We start from the raw sequence: 15,725 nt of genomic DNA on the forward strand, positions 1-15,725 counted from the left end.
TGTGTTGAATTTGTTGGCGAAGACCTCCCACAAAACGCATTGTTAGTTGTTCTTTGGTATCACGAATCTCCACACGGTTGATCATTCTAAAAAATTCTGTCGCATACTCGTCGACGGAGAGAACGCCTTGTCGTAGATCCTGAAATTTCTGAATCATAAGTTGATCATAGTTGTACGGGAGAAAATATTTTTGCATCTCTCGTTTAAGCTTATCCCAAGTAGTAATCTTCGATTTTCCCAACCGTGCTCTTGTCGTTTTAGCTTGTGACCACCAAGCGGCTGCTCGGTCACGGAAGCGTATGGCGACTGGGGGTACATAGCAGTTCATTGGTGGCCTGTCCCTTTGATTGCTGACACACGACACATCTTTCAACATGGTGTTCCACATCACGGCGCAAGTGTGGTCAAAAATATGAACTCGCGACCAAGTGCAACGTACGGTCTCGTCCCGCATGGCCTTGGTTATGAAGTTCGGTGAGAAGCTGGAGCCGTAAGCTACATTCTGGAATACAAAGGCGTGTTCCCAGAAAGAGAAACCCATCATGAATGGTGTATTCTGACGACAAGCTCGCCATTGCCGCTGAATAAATGGACCCAAAAAAAGGATCAGTCGGGTAAAGATCGACAAAGGTACTGAAACCGGGGACGCTGTTGTGAATGACCGCAAGAAGAGAATGGCGTCTACTTAACGAATCAGCCATTCGATTGGAAGAGCCCGACGTATGTTTGATCACAAAGGTGAACTGCTGGAGATAGGCAATCCAAGAAGAGTGTCGGGAAGAGACTTTGCCTTGATTGCTAATGTGCTTCAAAGCATCATGATCTGTATAAAGAACAAAGTCCTTATGGAACAAGTAATGTCGCCAATACTTGACGGCTTGTATGATAGCGTAGAACTCAACGTCATATTTTCTGTAACGGGACCGTGCACCTGTGAGTTTCTCGCTGAAGAAAGCAATAGGACGTCTCTTTTGACTCAATACCGCGCCAATACCAGACTTCGATGCGTCGCAATGTAACTCAAAGACGAGACTGAAGTCGGGTAGTGCAAGAATGGGAACCGAACATAGCTTCTCTTTGATGACGGTGAAAGCCATGGTTGCGTCGGGTGCCCACGTGAGGCATCCATCACGTATAGTATCTGTAATAGGAGCCATAAGGCTACTAAACTGAGGCACAAAGCGTCGATTAAAGGATGCAAGACCATGGAAGCTTCAAACTTCGGTGACTGTTGTTGGCGTCGGCCAAGAATGAATGGCGGAGATCTTGCCAGGGTCTACTGCAAGTCCCTTATCCGAGACAATATATCCAAGAAATTGAACCGCAGCGGCGCCAAATTCACACTTCTTTAAGGTGGCGAAGAACTTATCACGTAGTAACACACGAAGCACCTCCGAAAGATGTTGCATGTGCTCTGATAATGAGGAGCTAAAAATAAGTATATCATCAAAGTAAACCCCCACGAATTTACCGATGAAAGGACGAAGTGCTTAATTCATGATCTGCATAAACGTGCTAGGTGCGTTAGAGAGACCGAAGGGCATAACAAGCCATTCAAAGAGACCTTTTTCCACTCATCTCCTGGATTGATACGAATTTTATGGTAGCCACTCTTAAGATCGAGCTTGGAGAAGACTGTAGCAGTCCCTATTTGATCCAACAAGTCGTCCAGTCGAGGAATCGGAAACCGATAACGGACAGTTATTTTATTGATCGCCCTACTGTTCATGCACATACGCCAAGAATCATCTTTCTTTGGAATTAAGAGAGCCGGAACCGCGCACGGACTCAAACTCTCACGTAAGAATCCCTTGGAAACGAGCTCCTCCACTTGACGGCGCAGTTCTTCATGCTCCGATGGACTCATTTGATAGTGTGCTCGGTTTGGTAAAGATGTGTCTGGAACAAAGTCAATGCGGTGTTGTATGTCATGCAGAGGTGGCAAACCATCAGGTATGTCTTCGGGGAAAACATCTGAGAACTCAGAAACGAGTTGCTGGAACGCTGGTGGTACTGCATGAAAACGATCCGAGCTGATCTGCTTGGTGAATAATATGAGGACTCGTCCTTCTTCACGCATAGAGTTTTTGAAAGGGGAACATTGAATAAAGAGGACCTGTTGCGAAGGCGGTTATAGTGAAGAGGGCGGAGGTGACGGTTTCAACACAAAGTTGCGGTTATTGAAGTTGAAGCTGTATGTGTTATTGAACCCATCATGTATGATCTTTCGATCAAATTCCCAAGGTCTGCCTAGCAACAGATGACAAACGTCCATAGGTGCGACGTCACAGTATATTTGATCTTTGTAAGAATTGCCTACCGAGAAGGAGACAAGTGCTCGCCGTGTAACGAACAGCTTGTTTGTTTGTTGTAGCCAAGCGAACTTATAAGGCGCCGGGTGAGGCTCATCCTTGATCTCCAATTTGGAAACCGCTTCCGCTGCTATCACGTTCTCAGAACTACCTGAATCAATAATAAAAGAACAAACTCTCCCGTTGATTGTACAACGAGACTGGAACAATCGCTTCCTTTGCGGGAATTGTTCATCTGCTCGGGGTGTCAGGCAAGCGCGACGGACCACCAAGAGGTGACCGGTGTCTGGGTACAATTCTTCTTCTGTTTCTATTTCTTCGTCGTCATTCGTCGGTTCTTGATCACCCGTGATATCTTCAATAAGAAGTCCACGTTTGTTACAATGTGGGCAAGAAGCTTGACGGTGACCGGTCTCTCCACACGAGAAACAACGTAAGCCACCCGTGCGTTGCTGTTTCAAAGGGTCGACAGGTACGATCGCGGTTTCTGACTTAGGAGGCACAATATCGGGGGTAGCTGAAGAAACAGCTTGATTCTGTCGAGTTTTTCGAGCCGTCCAAGATTGAGAACCGGTTCGGTTCTGAGTTTCTATCGTGAGGGCTTGCTGATGAGCTTCTGAGATAGAATGTGGACGAAACAGGTTCAGAGTGTGTTGGATTTGTTGGCCAAGACCTCCCACAAAACGCATTGTTAGTTGTTCTTCGGTATCACGAATCTCCACACGGTTGATCATTCTAAAAAATTATGTCGCGTACTCGTCGACGGATCGAATGCCTTGTCGTAGATTCTGAAATTTCTGAAACATAAGTTGATCATAGTTGTACGGGAGATATTTTTTTTTGCATCTCTCGTTTAAGCTTATCCCAAGTAGTAATCTTCGATTTTCCCAATCGTGCTCTTGTCGTTTTAACTTGTGACCACCAAGCGGCTGCTCGGTCACGGAAGCGTATGGCGACTAGGGGTACAAAGCGGTTCAATGAAATTTCTCTAAACTCGAGAATTTTTTCTATCGTTACAAACCAATCCAATAATTCCTCAGCGTTCGTGGAGCCATTGAATACTGGGAGCTCGAGCTTGAAGCTGGATTTCCATGATGACTCGTTAGCTTCTTCTTCTGAATCGGAGCTATTGTTGATGCGGCGTCGAGGTCGTTGATGTTTTTGTGGTTGTCGAAGAGGAGCGAATGGATTCTCGTCGTCTTCGTCGGAGTTATCATGGATAGATATCTGGTCGTTGCGGAGGGAAGTGCAGGTGCAGCTTGTCGTGCGGTTAATGCAGCGACGGCGGTAGCTAGGTCTGCAATCTGTTCCTGGAGCTCAATAACAGATTGTTGAGTAGCCGAGATATCTTCGTCATCAGCGTATTGCTGAGCACGAGTCTTACGAACCATTGTAGCGGGTTGAGAAGGATTCGGGGCGTAGCAGAGCTCTGATACCAACCTGGCACAGCGTACGAATGGGTGAACGGTCGATCTAAGAATTTAGAGTTCTTCGAGACCTGTTCTTGGATCGATCAAGAGTTTCTCTCGATAGCTTCTTGAGACCAACTTCCTGTTTTGAATTTAATCGAATCTAAACAAGAGATAAAAGCAAAGCTCTTCTATTATAAAATCAAACGTATCCAAACAATGAAGACTAAACTTGTTTATATATCCCTTCCTTTAGACAAACCCTAATAGGAAAAGGATATCAATGACTTAATTGTAAAAGGAAATTTAAATAAAAAGGAAAACCGATAAGAAAACTAAAACCGGAAATTAGACATATTCGAATAGTCTAAGTTGGCGCCAATGTCGTATGTGATGCTGCATCATATACCATCCTATTTCATCTTGTATTTCATACTCAAAACTATATCCTTCATACCTTTCTTACATAAACAACCTTACATAAATTTCTATTCCTACTTCATTTTTTGAGGCTCAGAAATCCAAGAAATGGTGTGAAGCAGTGGATGTTGAAATTAAAGCTATGAAATCAACAAAAATATGGGATGTTACTAGTCTTCCTATTGTAAAGAAATATGCAGGTTGTATGTGTCTTTATACTTTAAAATTCAACGCTAATGGAACTCTTGAGAGACACAAGAATATATGCAGAAAGAGAGTCAGCATTACAATGAAATCTTTTCCCATGTAGCTAAAATGGCAAAAGTCAAACTTCTTCTCAAAGTTTCCGCAACTAAGAAATGGTCTCTTACTCAACGTGACATTTCTAATGCGTTTTTGAATGCGGATTTAGATGAAGAAATCCTCATGAAGATACCATAAGGATGCCGAGAGAAAAGGCATTACTCTATCACCAAGAGCTGTTTTACGATTCAAGAAATCTATATGTGGGTTAAAACAAGTTTCAGTGGTTTAGAAAGTTTTCTTCTGCTCTTTTGGATTTGGAATTGACTAAAGATCATGGTGATCATTCTTTGTTTGTACGCAGAAGAAAAGATGATTACGTTGTGGTGCTTGTGTACGTAGATGACATCATTTTCACAAGTAGCTACATATGAGTTTCCATCTTTTAAAATATTTAACATTCATTATAAAAAAATATTACTGGGAAAAGGCATTAATAAATGAAAGAAGACAAAATAATAACAAAGTGATATCTGAACCTGATAATTTAAACAAACTTCAAACACAAAACCAAATAAAAGATATTCTTAAAAAGATTATGTCTGAATTTGAGGGCAAAACTTGTAGTTCATAATAAAGGGCTTTGTTTTTCGACCTAGAGAGTCCCGTTCAGTTAAGATTATATATAGGATTTTCATTAGTCTTCTCAACTCAATGTACAAAAAAGTCTTTTATATAGTTGAAGTACTTTTCTAATCTACAGTCACCATTACAAAACTCGCAACATGTAAAACGATGAAGTTATAAATCAGGAAAAGAGTGGTTCAATATGAACCATCTAACCAACAATCTTTAAAAATCATAGCACAAAAGAATTATGATATAGTTTCAAAAGAAACCAAAAGCCAAAAAAAAAAAGCTACGCTTGCATGACTCAATATAAATGTATTATCTTTACACCACTAAACTTTCACCATACTCCTACTTAATACCTCGATGCATCATCTCCAATTTCACACCATTCCTACTCATTTTCCTACTCATACCACAATCTGATCACAATTAACACACTGCGAACCAAACACAAAAAGACATGTCTCTTCTTGCTTTCTTCCTCTTCACCCTCGTCGTCTTTTCAAGTAAGCCATCTTCTCCATCAAAGAATCATATGCAAAGTGCACCATGATGCTTACATTTTAGATTCATATTGAACATAATTTTCTTGATTTTACAGGTACAAGTTGCTCAGCGGTTGGGTTCCAACATCCGCACAGGTATATACAGAAAAAAACGATGCTAGAGTTAGCCAGCAAGATTGGTATTAACTATGGTAGACAAGGAAACAACCTACCATCTCCTTACCAATCGATCAATTTCATCAAACTCATCAAAGCCGGTCATGTCAAGCTCTACGACGCCGATCCAGAGAGTCTAACACTCCTCTCTCAAACCAATCTCTACGTCACCATAGCGGTGCCAACCCACCAGATCACTTCCCTCAGCGCCAACCAAACTACAGCTGAAGATTGGGTCAAAACCAATATCCTCCCTTACTACCCACAAACACAAATACGATTTGTCCTTGTTGGAAACGAAATCCTCTCCGTCAAAGATAGGAACATAACCGGCAATGTCGTACCGGCAATGCGAAAAATCGTGAACTCTCTCAGAGCCCATGGGATTCACAACATCAAAGTCGGTACACCTTTAGCTATGGATTCTCTTCGATCAACGTTTCCGCCGTCGAACTCAACATTCCGGGGAGATATCGCCTTACCGTTAATGTTGCCGTTGCTGAAGTTTCTCAACGGAACAAACTCTTACTTCTTTATCAATCTTCAACCTTACTTCCGTTGGTCAAGAAACCCTAATCACACCACGTTGGATTTCGCTCTGTTTCAAGGAAACTCAACTTATACCGATCCTCATACCGGTTTGGTTTACCATAATCTTGTAGACCAAATGTTGGATTCGGTTATCTTCGCCATGACCAAGCTCGGTTATCCATACATCCGTATCGCAATCTCTGAAACCGGATGGCCTAACTCCGGCGACATCGACGAAATCGGAGCTAACGTTTTCAACGCCGCCACGTATAACCGGAATTTGATCAAGAAGATGACCGCAACTCCACCAATCGGTACACCAGCTAGACCCGGTTCACCTATACCGACATTTGTTTTCTCCTTATTTAACGAAAACAAGAAACCCGGTTCGGGAACACAAAGACATTGGGGAATCTTGCATCCGGACGGTACACCAATCTACGACATTGATTTTACCGGTCAAAAACCCTTAACCGGTTTTAACCCTCTGCCTAAACCGACGAATAACGTTCCTTACAAGGGTCAAGTGTGGTGCGTACCGGTCGAAGGAGCCAACGAGACTGAGCTCGAGGAAGCTTTGAGGATGGCTTGTGCCCGAAGCAACACGACGTGTGCGGCTTTGGTTCCTGGCAGAGAATGTTACGAGCCGGTCTCTGTTTATTGGCACGCAAGCTACGCGCTTAACTCGTACTGGGCACAGTTCCGTAGCCAAAACGTCCAATGTTACTTCAATGGATTAGCTCATGAGACCACGACTAACCCTGGTGAGTCATTTATTTATTAGAGTTATTTTTGGGTTCATCCCTAGGGTAAACTACTGTTAACCAATCAATATGATTTCATTATTTCAAATTCGGTATCTTTTAGAAAAGGAAACAAAATATTGTCAAGTTATATTATGTTTTAAAAAATATATATATAAAAAAAATAATAGTTACATTTTTTTTAAGTCGTCAGCAAAACACTAAACCCTAAATCCTAATCCCTAAACCTTAAATTCAAAACCCTAAACCCTTGGGTAAACCCTAAACTCTTGGATAAATCATAAACTCTAAATCAGAAACGCTAAACACTAAAACCCTAACCCTAAATCCTAAACCCTAAACCCTTGAGTGTTTTAGTGTTTAGTGTTTTTGATTTACAGTTTAAGATTTATCCAGATTTTTAGGTTTACCCAAAGGTTTAGGGTTTACCCAAGGGTTTAGGTTTTAAAATTTATGGTTTAGGGATTATGATTTAGGTTTAGTTTTTTATTGACGACGCTAAAAATATTTTTTTTGTAATTACTACTCCCTCTGTTTCATTATAAGTGTCGTTTTAGGTTTCGGCACACAGATTAAGGAAACAATTAATTTTGTACATTTCCTAAAAAACACTATTACCTATACACCTAACCATATTTCAACCAATAGAAAAATAGATTTTGCATAAAATTAATAAATTTTGCATTGAAAATCGAAAACGACACTTATTTTGTAACGAAAAAAATTCTCTAAAACGACACTTAATATTTAACGGAGGGATTACTATTTTTTTTTAATCTTTTTATTTTAAAAACATAATATAACTTGACAATATTTTGTTTTCTTTTATAAAAGATATCAAATATAAAATAACACAATCATATTGGTTGGTAAACCTAGAGATTCATCCCGTAGGGGTGAAGCCAAGAATAAGTCTATTTATTAATCTTTGTATAGTCAGGGATCATGTGACAGTATAAGGGTATTTGTGGAATATATTGTAAATAATAAAGCCTTTTCACAGGAAATGATCGCTGCAAGTTTCCGAGCGTTACTCTGTGAGGAAGAACGCCTGAAAGAGATTTAAGATGATCAAAGCTGGATTATTCGTATTTACTCATTCTAGATTTTCTGGTTTCTGTTTCGTGTGGCCTAATGTTGAGAAAAACATCAAATAACTAATAAATATATAATATTTTTGTTTACAAAATGTGAATATTTGACACGAGAAAATTTGCAAAGTGGATCGTGGCCAAGTTGCTAATTTGGGCTTTGGGTCGAATTGTAATTTGCAAAATGAAGAGTCACTTCACACCTTTCGCGGTTTACAAATTTACTGAAATGACATTCTCTCTTTTTGATGGGCTTTGCACCTGAGATGAATAGCCCAATAACTTGCACTAATAATTATGGAGAAAATTGGGGAAGTTCTAAAACTTCTCTAGACAAGTTAACACGAAAATCGTAACCCAAAATTGGTTTTCAATTGTAAACAATTCTCCTTAATTTCGCATCAGAACTTAACGAGTCTCGATATTTGTAAGTATGAGAACAAATAACCCGTAGTCAAACGGCGATGGGGAGGGTAACCTGTAGCCAAGCTCGTGTTGCGAAACCCGCAAAACCTGCAATACCTCCCAAACCTCCACATCAATGTGCATGTATAGTAGAACTTTCATGGCTACTGCAGGGGCAGTGTGTGACATGGAGACAAACAAGCTGTGTATGTCATTCGTGGATAAGGGTGTTTTCTATGGCTCTGTCCAACTGTTCATAGGGCACACATCGTATATTGGGTTTCATATTTTTTGTTTCAAAGTTTCCTTCTAACTCATTGGCCTCTTTTTTTTCGCAGGGCCTTAATGTTATGAACGAGGCCCTTGCAGCGAGTTGTTAGAAAATTCAGATGTCCCTTGGAGAGCCCATGAAGCTGGGAAGGAAATCTTCCTTTTGAAGAGCGAGGCTGAAGCTGAGAAAAATGTGTGCTCTGTTCGTGAGGCTAAGCTGACGAGGAAGCATGACTCTGACATACGTCGCGCTTTTAGGCGAGGAAGGCGAGAGGTGGACTCGATTTGCCAGAACCGCTCGGTTCAGACCGCGACAGAGTTGGAAGAGATGAGACGAGTTCAAACGACTTTTGGAGATTTCCATGAGTGCAAAGGTGCCGTCGGTGCTTTGAAGTTTATGAAGACCACGGGGTTCAACTACGACAAATAATTAGCAATGTACTATGGTTTTCAAGGCAAGTATGCCTACGCGGATCCTTTTCTGCCTCAGGTTGAGGGAACCCTTCAAGAGAGGTTGTCCTGATTGGGTTTCTCCCTATTCTGAAGATGTCGTGACTGGAACTCCGCATGAGGAGGGTGAGGTCAATCATCCTCAGGCTACGCCTAGTGACAGCGATCATGGGTTTGAAAACTCGTGCTCAGATTTTTTTAACTACTCTCATGAAGAGTTTTGTATTTGAAGGGAGTATGTTCCCTGTTTAAAATAAATGTGTTTTGACTTTGCGATGTACTAGCCCTTTTGGAATTTTCCAATATATTTCTGTTCTGTACCTTTTCTTTCCCAAGGATAAAGCGTCAACGAGTCGGAGAGAGTGCGAGTAAGTTCTTCATTTCTTACGCCGTAGCGGATCGTAATACTCGGAGTTTCATTAAGATAAGAATATTCGAGGGCTAATACTGGCGGAGACTCATAAACGTCTAAGTATTAACGAAGAGACAAATTTTTGTATCTCGTATCAATGATACTTTTCCTTTGAGAGATGAGAGTGGAGTTAGGGCAAGACCTAGGTTTACTTTCGTGTTTGGAGTTATGCGGGGTCGATCTCGGCTTACTTAACTTGATGCGATTTCTTCCTGATTCCGTCTGATATTGAAATCTGCAAAAATTTCTCGGCTTATGTGACTTGCACCGATCGGGAACCAAACATCTCTCCTAAGACAAATCCCAGACCGCGAGACAAGTTCCGGGAAGATACTGACCAAAATTTTGGATATCTATAGCGTGCTTATCCTTGCGTCTGATGTATGAAAACCAATTCAATAAGAGGATCAGGTTAGGCTAAGCGTTAGTTTTGAAAACGGTTGTTTTGTCCGTCGGGGCCAGTCGACGAACTTGATGTAAGAGCAAGTACTTGTCTTTTCTAACTTGAGTTAGTTGTCGATTTATAGTGGTGTGACGACTGTTTTTGGAAGTTGTTTGAGTCTGAAAGTGTACTTTCGAAAGTCTGCAAGGTCTCGCTTATTTTGAAAGTACGTTTTTCCTTAGAGTAAAAGTGATTTTACGTGGTAAGAATATGTTGGGAGAGTTTTCCGCGTTTTGGTCGAAGGTCTTGTTTGACCTTGCTATCGGGAAATGTTTGTTTGTATCAGTTTATTCAAAAGTGTTATTCTTGTTTAGAATTCTTTCTTTTGTATACTGCGTTTCTGTCTGAAACGTTTGCGGGTTTCGGAGACGTTTAGTAGTGCCACGAAAGCATAGTGTCGATCAAGGAATGCTTTGTGAAGCATTCAGAATTTGTTCGACTTATGATAAGTTGATTTTTCAGTTAGCCGTTTGGTTGTTAGGAGTTAGATTTGTTATGAAAAAAATTTCATATGATTTCTTTTTTCGGGTTATACGGTGATTGTTTGTTTTTACTGGTACATTTTTAATAGAATCATGGATCGCTGTTTAAGCCGTAAATTAATTTTTCGATATCAAGTGTTTTTATGACAAAAGAGATTTGCATAACGTTTATAAATCATATTGCTTTTTTTATTGCCGAATTTTTTTAAAAAATATCAAATACAAGAAAGCGAATATTTTAAAATGCGGGAATATACGAGTATACGTATAAGTAGCCACTCCCCCCTCCCTTTTAGAGAGGAGGACAACTGAACTCGTCCTGCGATGAGTTGCCTAGATGCCCCTTTCGAGGATCAAGCAGTCTCGTAATTCAGTTTGTTCTTGTAAGTGTTTTACTCGCTTGGCGCGGCTGCGTCGAATGTCTTAGTTGCAATGACTGTTCCTGGACCGATGGATTTTGAAGGAATTGATTCTTCCGAGTTGTCTGAAGCGTTGGGCTCGGAAGCTTGCTTGCTTTCTTTGTTCGAAATTGTTGGTTGAGTTGACAATACTTGGTCGTCTTTTTCCGAAGCTTCTTCAGTCAAGAGCTGGGTTTTCTTCATACGCTTGGGTTTTACCATGGAGGTTGTCGTGATATTCCGCAGCTTATGTTTATCTAGGAAATAGAGTCGTGACTGTTTTTGGTATCCCCAGATTATAGCCGTTTTTTTTGGGATTTGAGAACTTGATGCATAGGTGATAGGTTGACGGAATGGCCTTCATGGATTTTATCCTAGGCATTCCCAGGATTACGTTGAAGATAGATGGGTGGTCTACGTCGGAAAAGTCGACGATCTTTGTAACACCTTTAGCCAGAACAGGAAGCATAATAGAGCCAAGAGTGACGTTGAGCCGGAGAAACCAATCAGTAGTTTCGGAGTTGGTGTGACTTAGGAAAAATCTATGTTCATACTTTGGAGAGTTTCGCGGAAGATAATGTCTGTGGTACTCCCTGTATCTATGAGGATCCTGGCGACTTCGAGATTTCTGATCACGAGCTCGATCACGAGTGGATCGCTATGAGGTTTGTCAATTCAAACGGTTTCTTGTTCCTCGAATGTGATCATATTGTTCGGGAGGTGGAGAGGCGGAGACCAGTTTGCGCCAGTTTACGAATGTGGTCATATTGTTGGGACCGTTTTCCGTTGGTGGCGTTTGATCAGGATTTCGCCGGACGGTCCCAAATGCGATCCTTTGTACTGGTCACATCAGAGATTTTGCCTGCGATTTGTTTTGCCGTTAGCCTTGCGCCAAGAACTTTGTAAATCGTGGTGGAGTGGCCTCTGGTCTGGTGGAACTCGCAGAATGCGTTCTCGTTGTAAGGTAAGTTTCGGGTCCATGTATTTCCTGAAGTTTGTCCTTGTTCCGATGTGGAATCGATGGATGTTCCTCAAATGTGATCATATTGTTCGGGAGGTGGAGAGGCGGAGACCAGTTTGTGCTTGATTCAGCCTTATGCTAATAAGCTTTTATCGATGAAACGGTGTCGTGGCAGTACTGCAATCCTCCGATGATCATGTTGACTTACCGACTTGATTTCCTTGAGGACCGTTTTCCGTTGGTGGCGTTTGATCAGGATTTCGCCGGACGGTCCCAAATGCGATCCTTTATACTGGTCACATCAGAGATTTTGCTTGCGAGTTGTTTTGCCGTTAGCCTTGCGCCAATAACTTTGCAAATCGTGGTGGAGTGGCCTCTGGTCTGGTGGAACTCGCAGAATGTGTTCTCGTTGTAAGGTAAGTTTCGGGTCCATGTATTTCCTGAAGTTTTTCCTCGTTCCGATGTGGAATCGATGGCATAGTTATGTGTTCCTTGAACATCTTCACCGTCGTGAAAGTGGGTGTCTCTTGAAAAGTTGTGCACGATTCATGACGGTGTCCACAAAGCCACCGATTTAATTACCGATGAAGAAAAAATTGAAAGTCCTGTCGCAAAAACATAAGCCTTCGAAAACGTCTGCAAAAGATGCTGCATCAAAATCAAAGCCGAAAAAGGCTCCTCGTAATGACAAGTACCAGAGTGATTTTCTTAACACGTCCAGCGCCACATTTTTTGCTGATTCTATTAACTCTCGACATGATGGCCTTGAACCTACTCACAAACTCGCGTAGAGACTCGTCTTCTTTCTGAGCTAGGCTCCAAAGGGTGACGTCGGAGGTTTCTCTATCCATGAACATGGAGTATTGCTTGTAAAACGCCGAGGTGAGTTAACATAAGTTTTTGATGGAATTTCGCTTTGGACGAGAAAACCATTCGAGTGCGGCTCCCTTGAGAATTCCGACAAAGTGGAGGCAATAGCATGCGTCTCGTTTGTACTCCCTGAGTTTGGCCCTTCCCATTGTGATCTGAAAAGATTACAGATGCGCTTTGGAAAAAATATGTCAACTTTCTTAAAAAAATGGTTTGAGGAAATGTTAGACAATCCTATGGCAAAATTAAAGATGTTACAGGAGACAAAGGGAATAACATAGTATAATGAGATGCCTGAATTCATTAGAACCAAGGAGAAACTGAGTGAACAATATCTTATCAGTGTTTACCTTGCTGGTTTGCAAATGGATACTTAGATGCACCATGTATATGAGAATGTTCAACCTCAAACAGTTAGACAATTGGGAAGTTTGTTCACTCTTCTTTTACAACTTTTGAGTTTACATCGGTGATAATAGCGGGTTTAGGTTAGGGTTCACGCGGATTTCTTCAAGAGGGATCGAGTTTACTCCATACCCTATTTCATGCATTTCACCTACATCCAAAGGGACTGATGCATTTTTTTATACACCTTTTTTGAGCTTTCTTCACATCCGGAATGTTTGATCTTGTGTTGCATTTCAATGGTGCTGAAGAGAGGTTGATAACAGTAGATTGGAAGAAATTGGATGATTAGGCAATCCTAAAGAATACTTAATTGATTTTATCGAATCCAGGTTTTTCATATGGGCATGGTGCTGGGGTTTGATCGTCCGGTTGATAAAGTTGTAATTAGTTAGGTTTACTTTGGTTTGTTGGTATTTTAATATTTTCTCCAATTAAAATAAAGAAGATTAAAAATAGAAAAAAGGAGAATAGTGTATTGAATTGGGTTTTGTTTTTGAGGGATGAGTATATTAGACTTTGATCCCCAAATATTCACAATTTTTAGTTTATTGCAATCAAGATTTGCTAAACTGAATGTTGAAGAAAAGAGATTTATTATACAATAACTATCAATATTATCACGAATAATATTCTCCAATACTTACCTTAAAATGTTTAGTTAGATAGTAAATTATACTCCATCCGTTTCATAATACTTGATGTTTTGTAGTATTGCACAAATATTAAGAAAATTACATTTTTCAAAAAAATATATTTTAAAGATATAATTTTAAAATCAGTTAATCATTTATAAAAGAGACAGTGAAATCTAATTGGTTGGAGATTTTCCAATAAAGTTAAAGTTAACATTAAAATCTCAAAAACTTCATATAAATTGAAACAAAATAGTCCTTCAAAAACATCATCTATATTGAAACAGAGAGAGTAGTTGGTTAGTGAGTGCAATTTCCATATATCGTAATACCTTAAAATGTTTAGTTAGATAGTAAATTATACTCCATCCGTTTCATAATACTTGATGTTTTGTAGTATTGCACAAATATTAAGAACAACCCGATCAAAGAACAATCGATATTTATTTTCTTCAGTCAATATTTGAGAGGATGAGAATTCAGAACGGCTCAAACTCAACTGAAGAATCACTTCAAAATCGCCATCGCGAAAGAACAAATCGCCAAAGCGAACAAAAGATCCAACAAGTGGAAGATTAAAATCGATCCTAGAGATCGAAAATATAATACAAAGCAAAAGATTAGATCCAAAGATCTAAACAAAAAAGCTTCTCATCTTCTCTGTGAAAAAAACCAGAGAGAGAGAACAGAGAAGAGAGAAAGAAAGCTTGTTGCTTGTTGTTCAGTTAATGCTCCGTCCATTCAGAAAAAGATAATCTTATTACTTGGGCTTATACAGAAATAAGCAGAAAAATAAATAATAATTCAAATAAGGAAAGTAACATTTGGAGCTTCAAGGAATGGGTATTATAGTTTTTTTGTTGGTTAGTAAATGCAATTTCCATATATCATAATACTCTTCGAGAAAACCGGTTGACAAGTTGTAGACGGATTTGCTAAAATGAATGTTAAAGAAAAAAGATTTATCATACAATAACTATCAATATTATAACGGATAATATTTTCCAATACTTACCTTAAAATGTTTAGTTAGATAGTAAATTATAGTTGGTTAGTGAGTGCAATTTCCATATATCATAATATCTTAAAATATTTAGTTAGATAGTAAATTATAGTTGGTTATTGAGTGCAATTTTTAGATATGAAGAAAAAAGAAGAAAGAATGTGTAATTTTAGTTAGATAGTAAATTATAGTTGGTTAGTGAGTGCAATTTTTAGATATGAATAAAAAAGAAGAAAGAATGTGTAATTTTAGTTAGATAGTAAATTATAGTTTTTTTGTTGGTTAGTAAATGCAATTTCCATGTATCATAATACTCTTCGAGAAAACCGGTTGACAAGTTGTAGACGGATTTGCTAAAATGAATGTTAAAGAAAAAAGATTTATCATACAATAACTATCAATATTATAACGGATAATATTTTCCAATACTTACCTTAAAATGTTTAGTTAGATAGTAAATTATAGTTGGTTAGTGAGTGCAATTTTTAGATATGAATAAAAAAGAAGAAAGAATGTGTAATTTTAGTTAGATAGTAAATTATAGTTTTTTGTTGGCCAGTGAGTGCAATTTCCATATATCATAATACTCTTCAGATATTCTTCAAACACATAAACAACAATTTCAACGTAGACAGATTGGACATAAAAGTCAATGGAAACAACAAGCAAAACTGATCGTAAAACAAAAAAGGGTTAGATTTCGGTAGTTACTTTTCCGAAAGAGCTTTCGTTTAAAGGTATATCTAAGTATCAAGGGAGAGTAGCTCCGGACGGCATCTGAGTCGTCAGCAATCTTCCAAATATTGAGATAACTTTTTTTTTATTCAAACAAAACTAAAGTGTCGAAAAAAATAATAGATATTAATGTTGTCGGCGGCAGAGAGAGATAAATGCATATGGGCCTTGGGCTAATATTCTTTGAAATAT

The 15,725-nt window shown here is 39.4% G+C and overlaps 2 protein-coding genes across 2 annotated transcripts; one reads left to right on the forward strand and one right to left on the reverse strand.

Moving 5' to 3' along the window:
- Window positions 1-2,131: 2,131 nt before the first annotated feature.
- LOC106297571 lies at window positions 2,132-3,001 on the reverse strand. The gene has a single exon (XM_013733782.1). The coding sequence runs from the start codon at window positions 2,999-3,001 to the stop codon at window positions 2,132-2,134; it is 870 nt and encodes a 289-aa protein (XP_013589236.1).
- Window positions 3,002-5,371: 2,370 nt separating this feature from the next.
- LOC106299033 (probable glucan endo-1,3-beta-glucosidase A6) lies at window positions 5,372-8,163 on the forward strand. The gene is made up of 3 exons (XM_013735162.1): window positions 5,372-5,523; window positions 5,619-6,974; window positions 7,978-8,163. The coding sequence occupies exons 1-3, from the start codon at window positions 5,478-5,480 to the stop codon at window positions 8,013-8,015; spliced, it is 1,440 nt and encodes a 479-aa protein (XP_013590616.1). The 5' UTR covers window positions 5,372-5,477; the 3' UTR covers window positions 8,016-8,163.
- The last annotated feature ends 7,562 nt before the right edge of the window (window positions 8,164-15,725 follow it).

This window comes from Brassica oleracea, chromosome C6, assembly GCF_000695525.1.
Source record: "Brassica oleracea var. oleracea cultivar TO1000 chromosome C6, BOL, whole genome shotgun sequence".
In the NCBI taxonomy this organism is placed as follows: domain Eukaryota; kingdom Viridiplantae; phylum Streptophyta; class Magnoliopsida; order Brassicales; family Brassicaceae; genus Brassica; species Brassica oleracea.

Excerpts from the sequence above, each read along its gene's own strand:
- LOC106297571 (XM_013733782.1), bottom strand. The coding sequence starts at position 3,001 with ATGCGTTTTGTGGGAGGTCTTGGCCAACAAATCCAACACACTCTGAAC.
- LOC106299033 (XM_013735162.1), top strand. The coding sequence starts at position 5,478 with ATGTCTCTTCTTGCTTTCTTCCTCTTCACCCTCGTCGTCTTTTCAA. Across the intron at positions 5,524-5,618 it reads CACCCTCGTCGTCTTTTCAA|GTACAAGTTGCTCAGCGGTT; the intron begins GTAAGCCATCTT and ends TTGATTTTACAG. Across the intron at positions 6,975-7,977 it reads TGAGACCACGACTAACCCTG|GAAATGATCGCTGCAAGTTT; the intron begins GTGAGTCATTTA and ends GCCTTTTCACAG.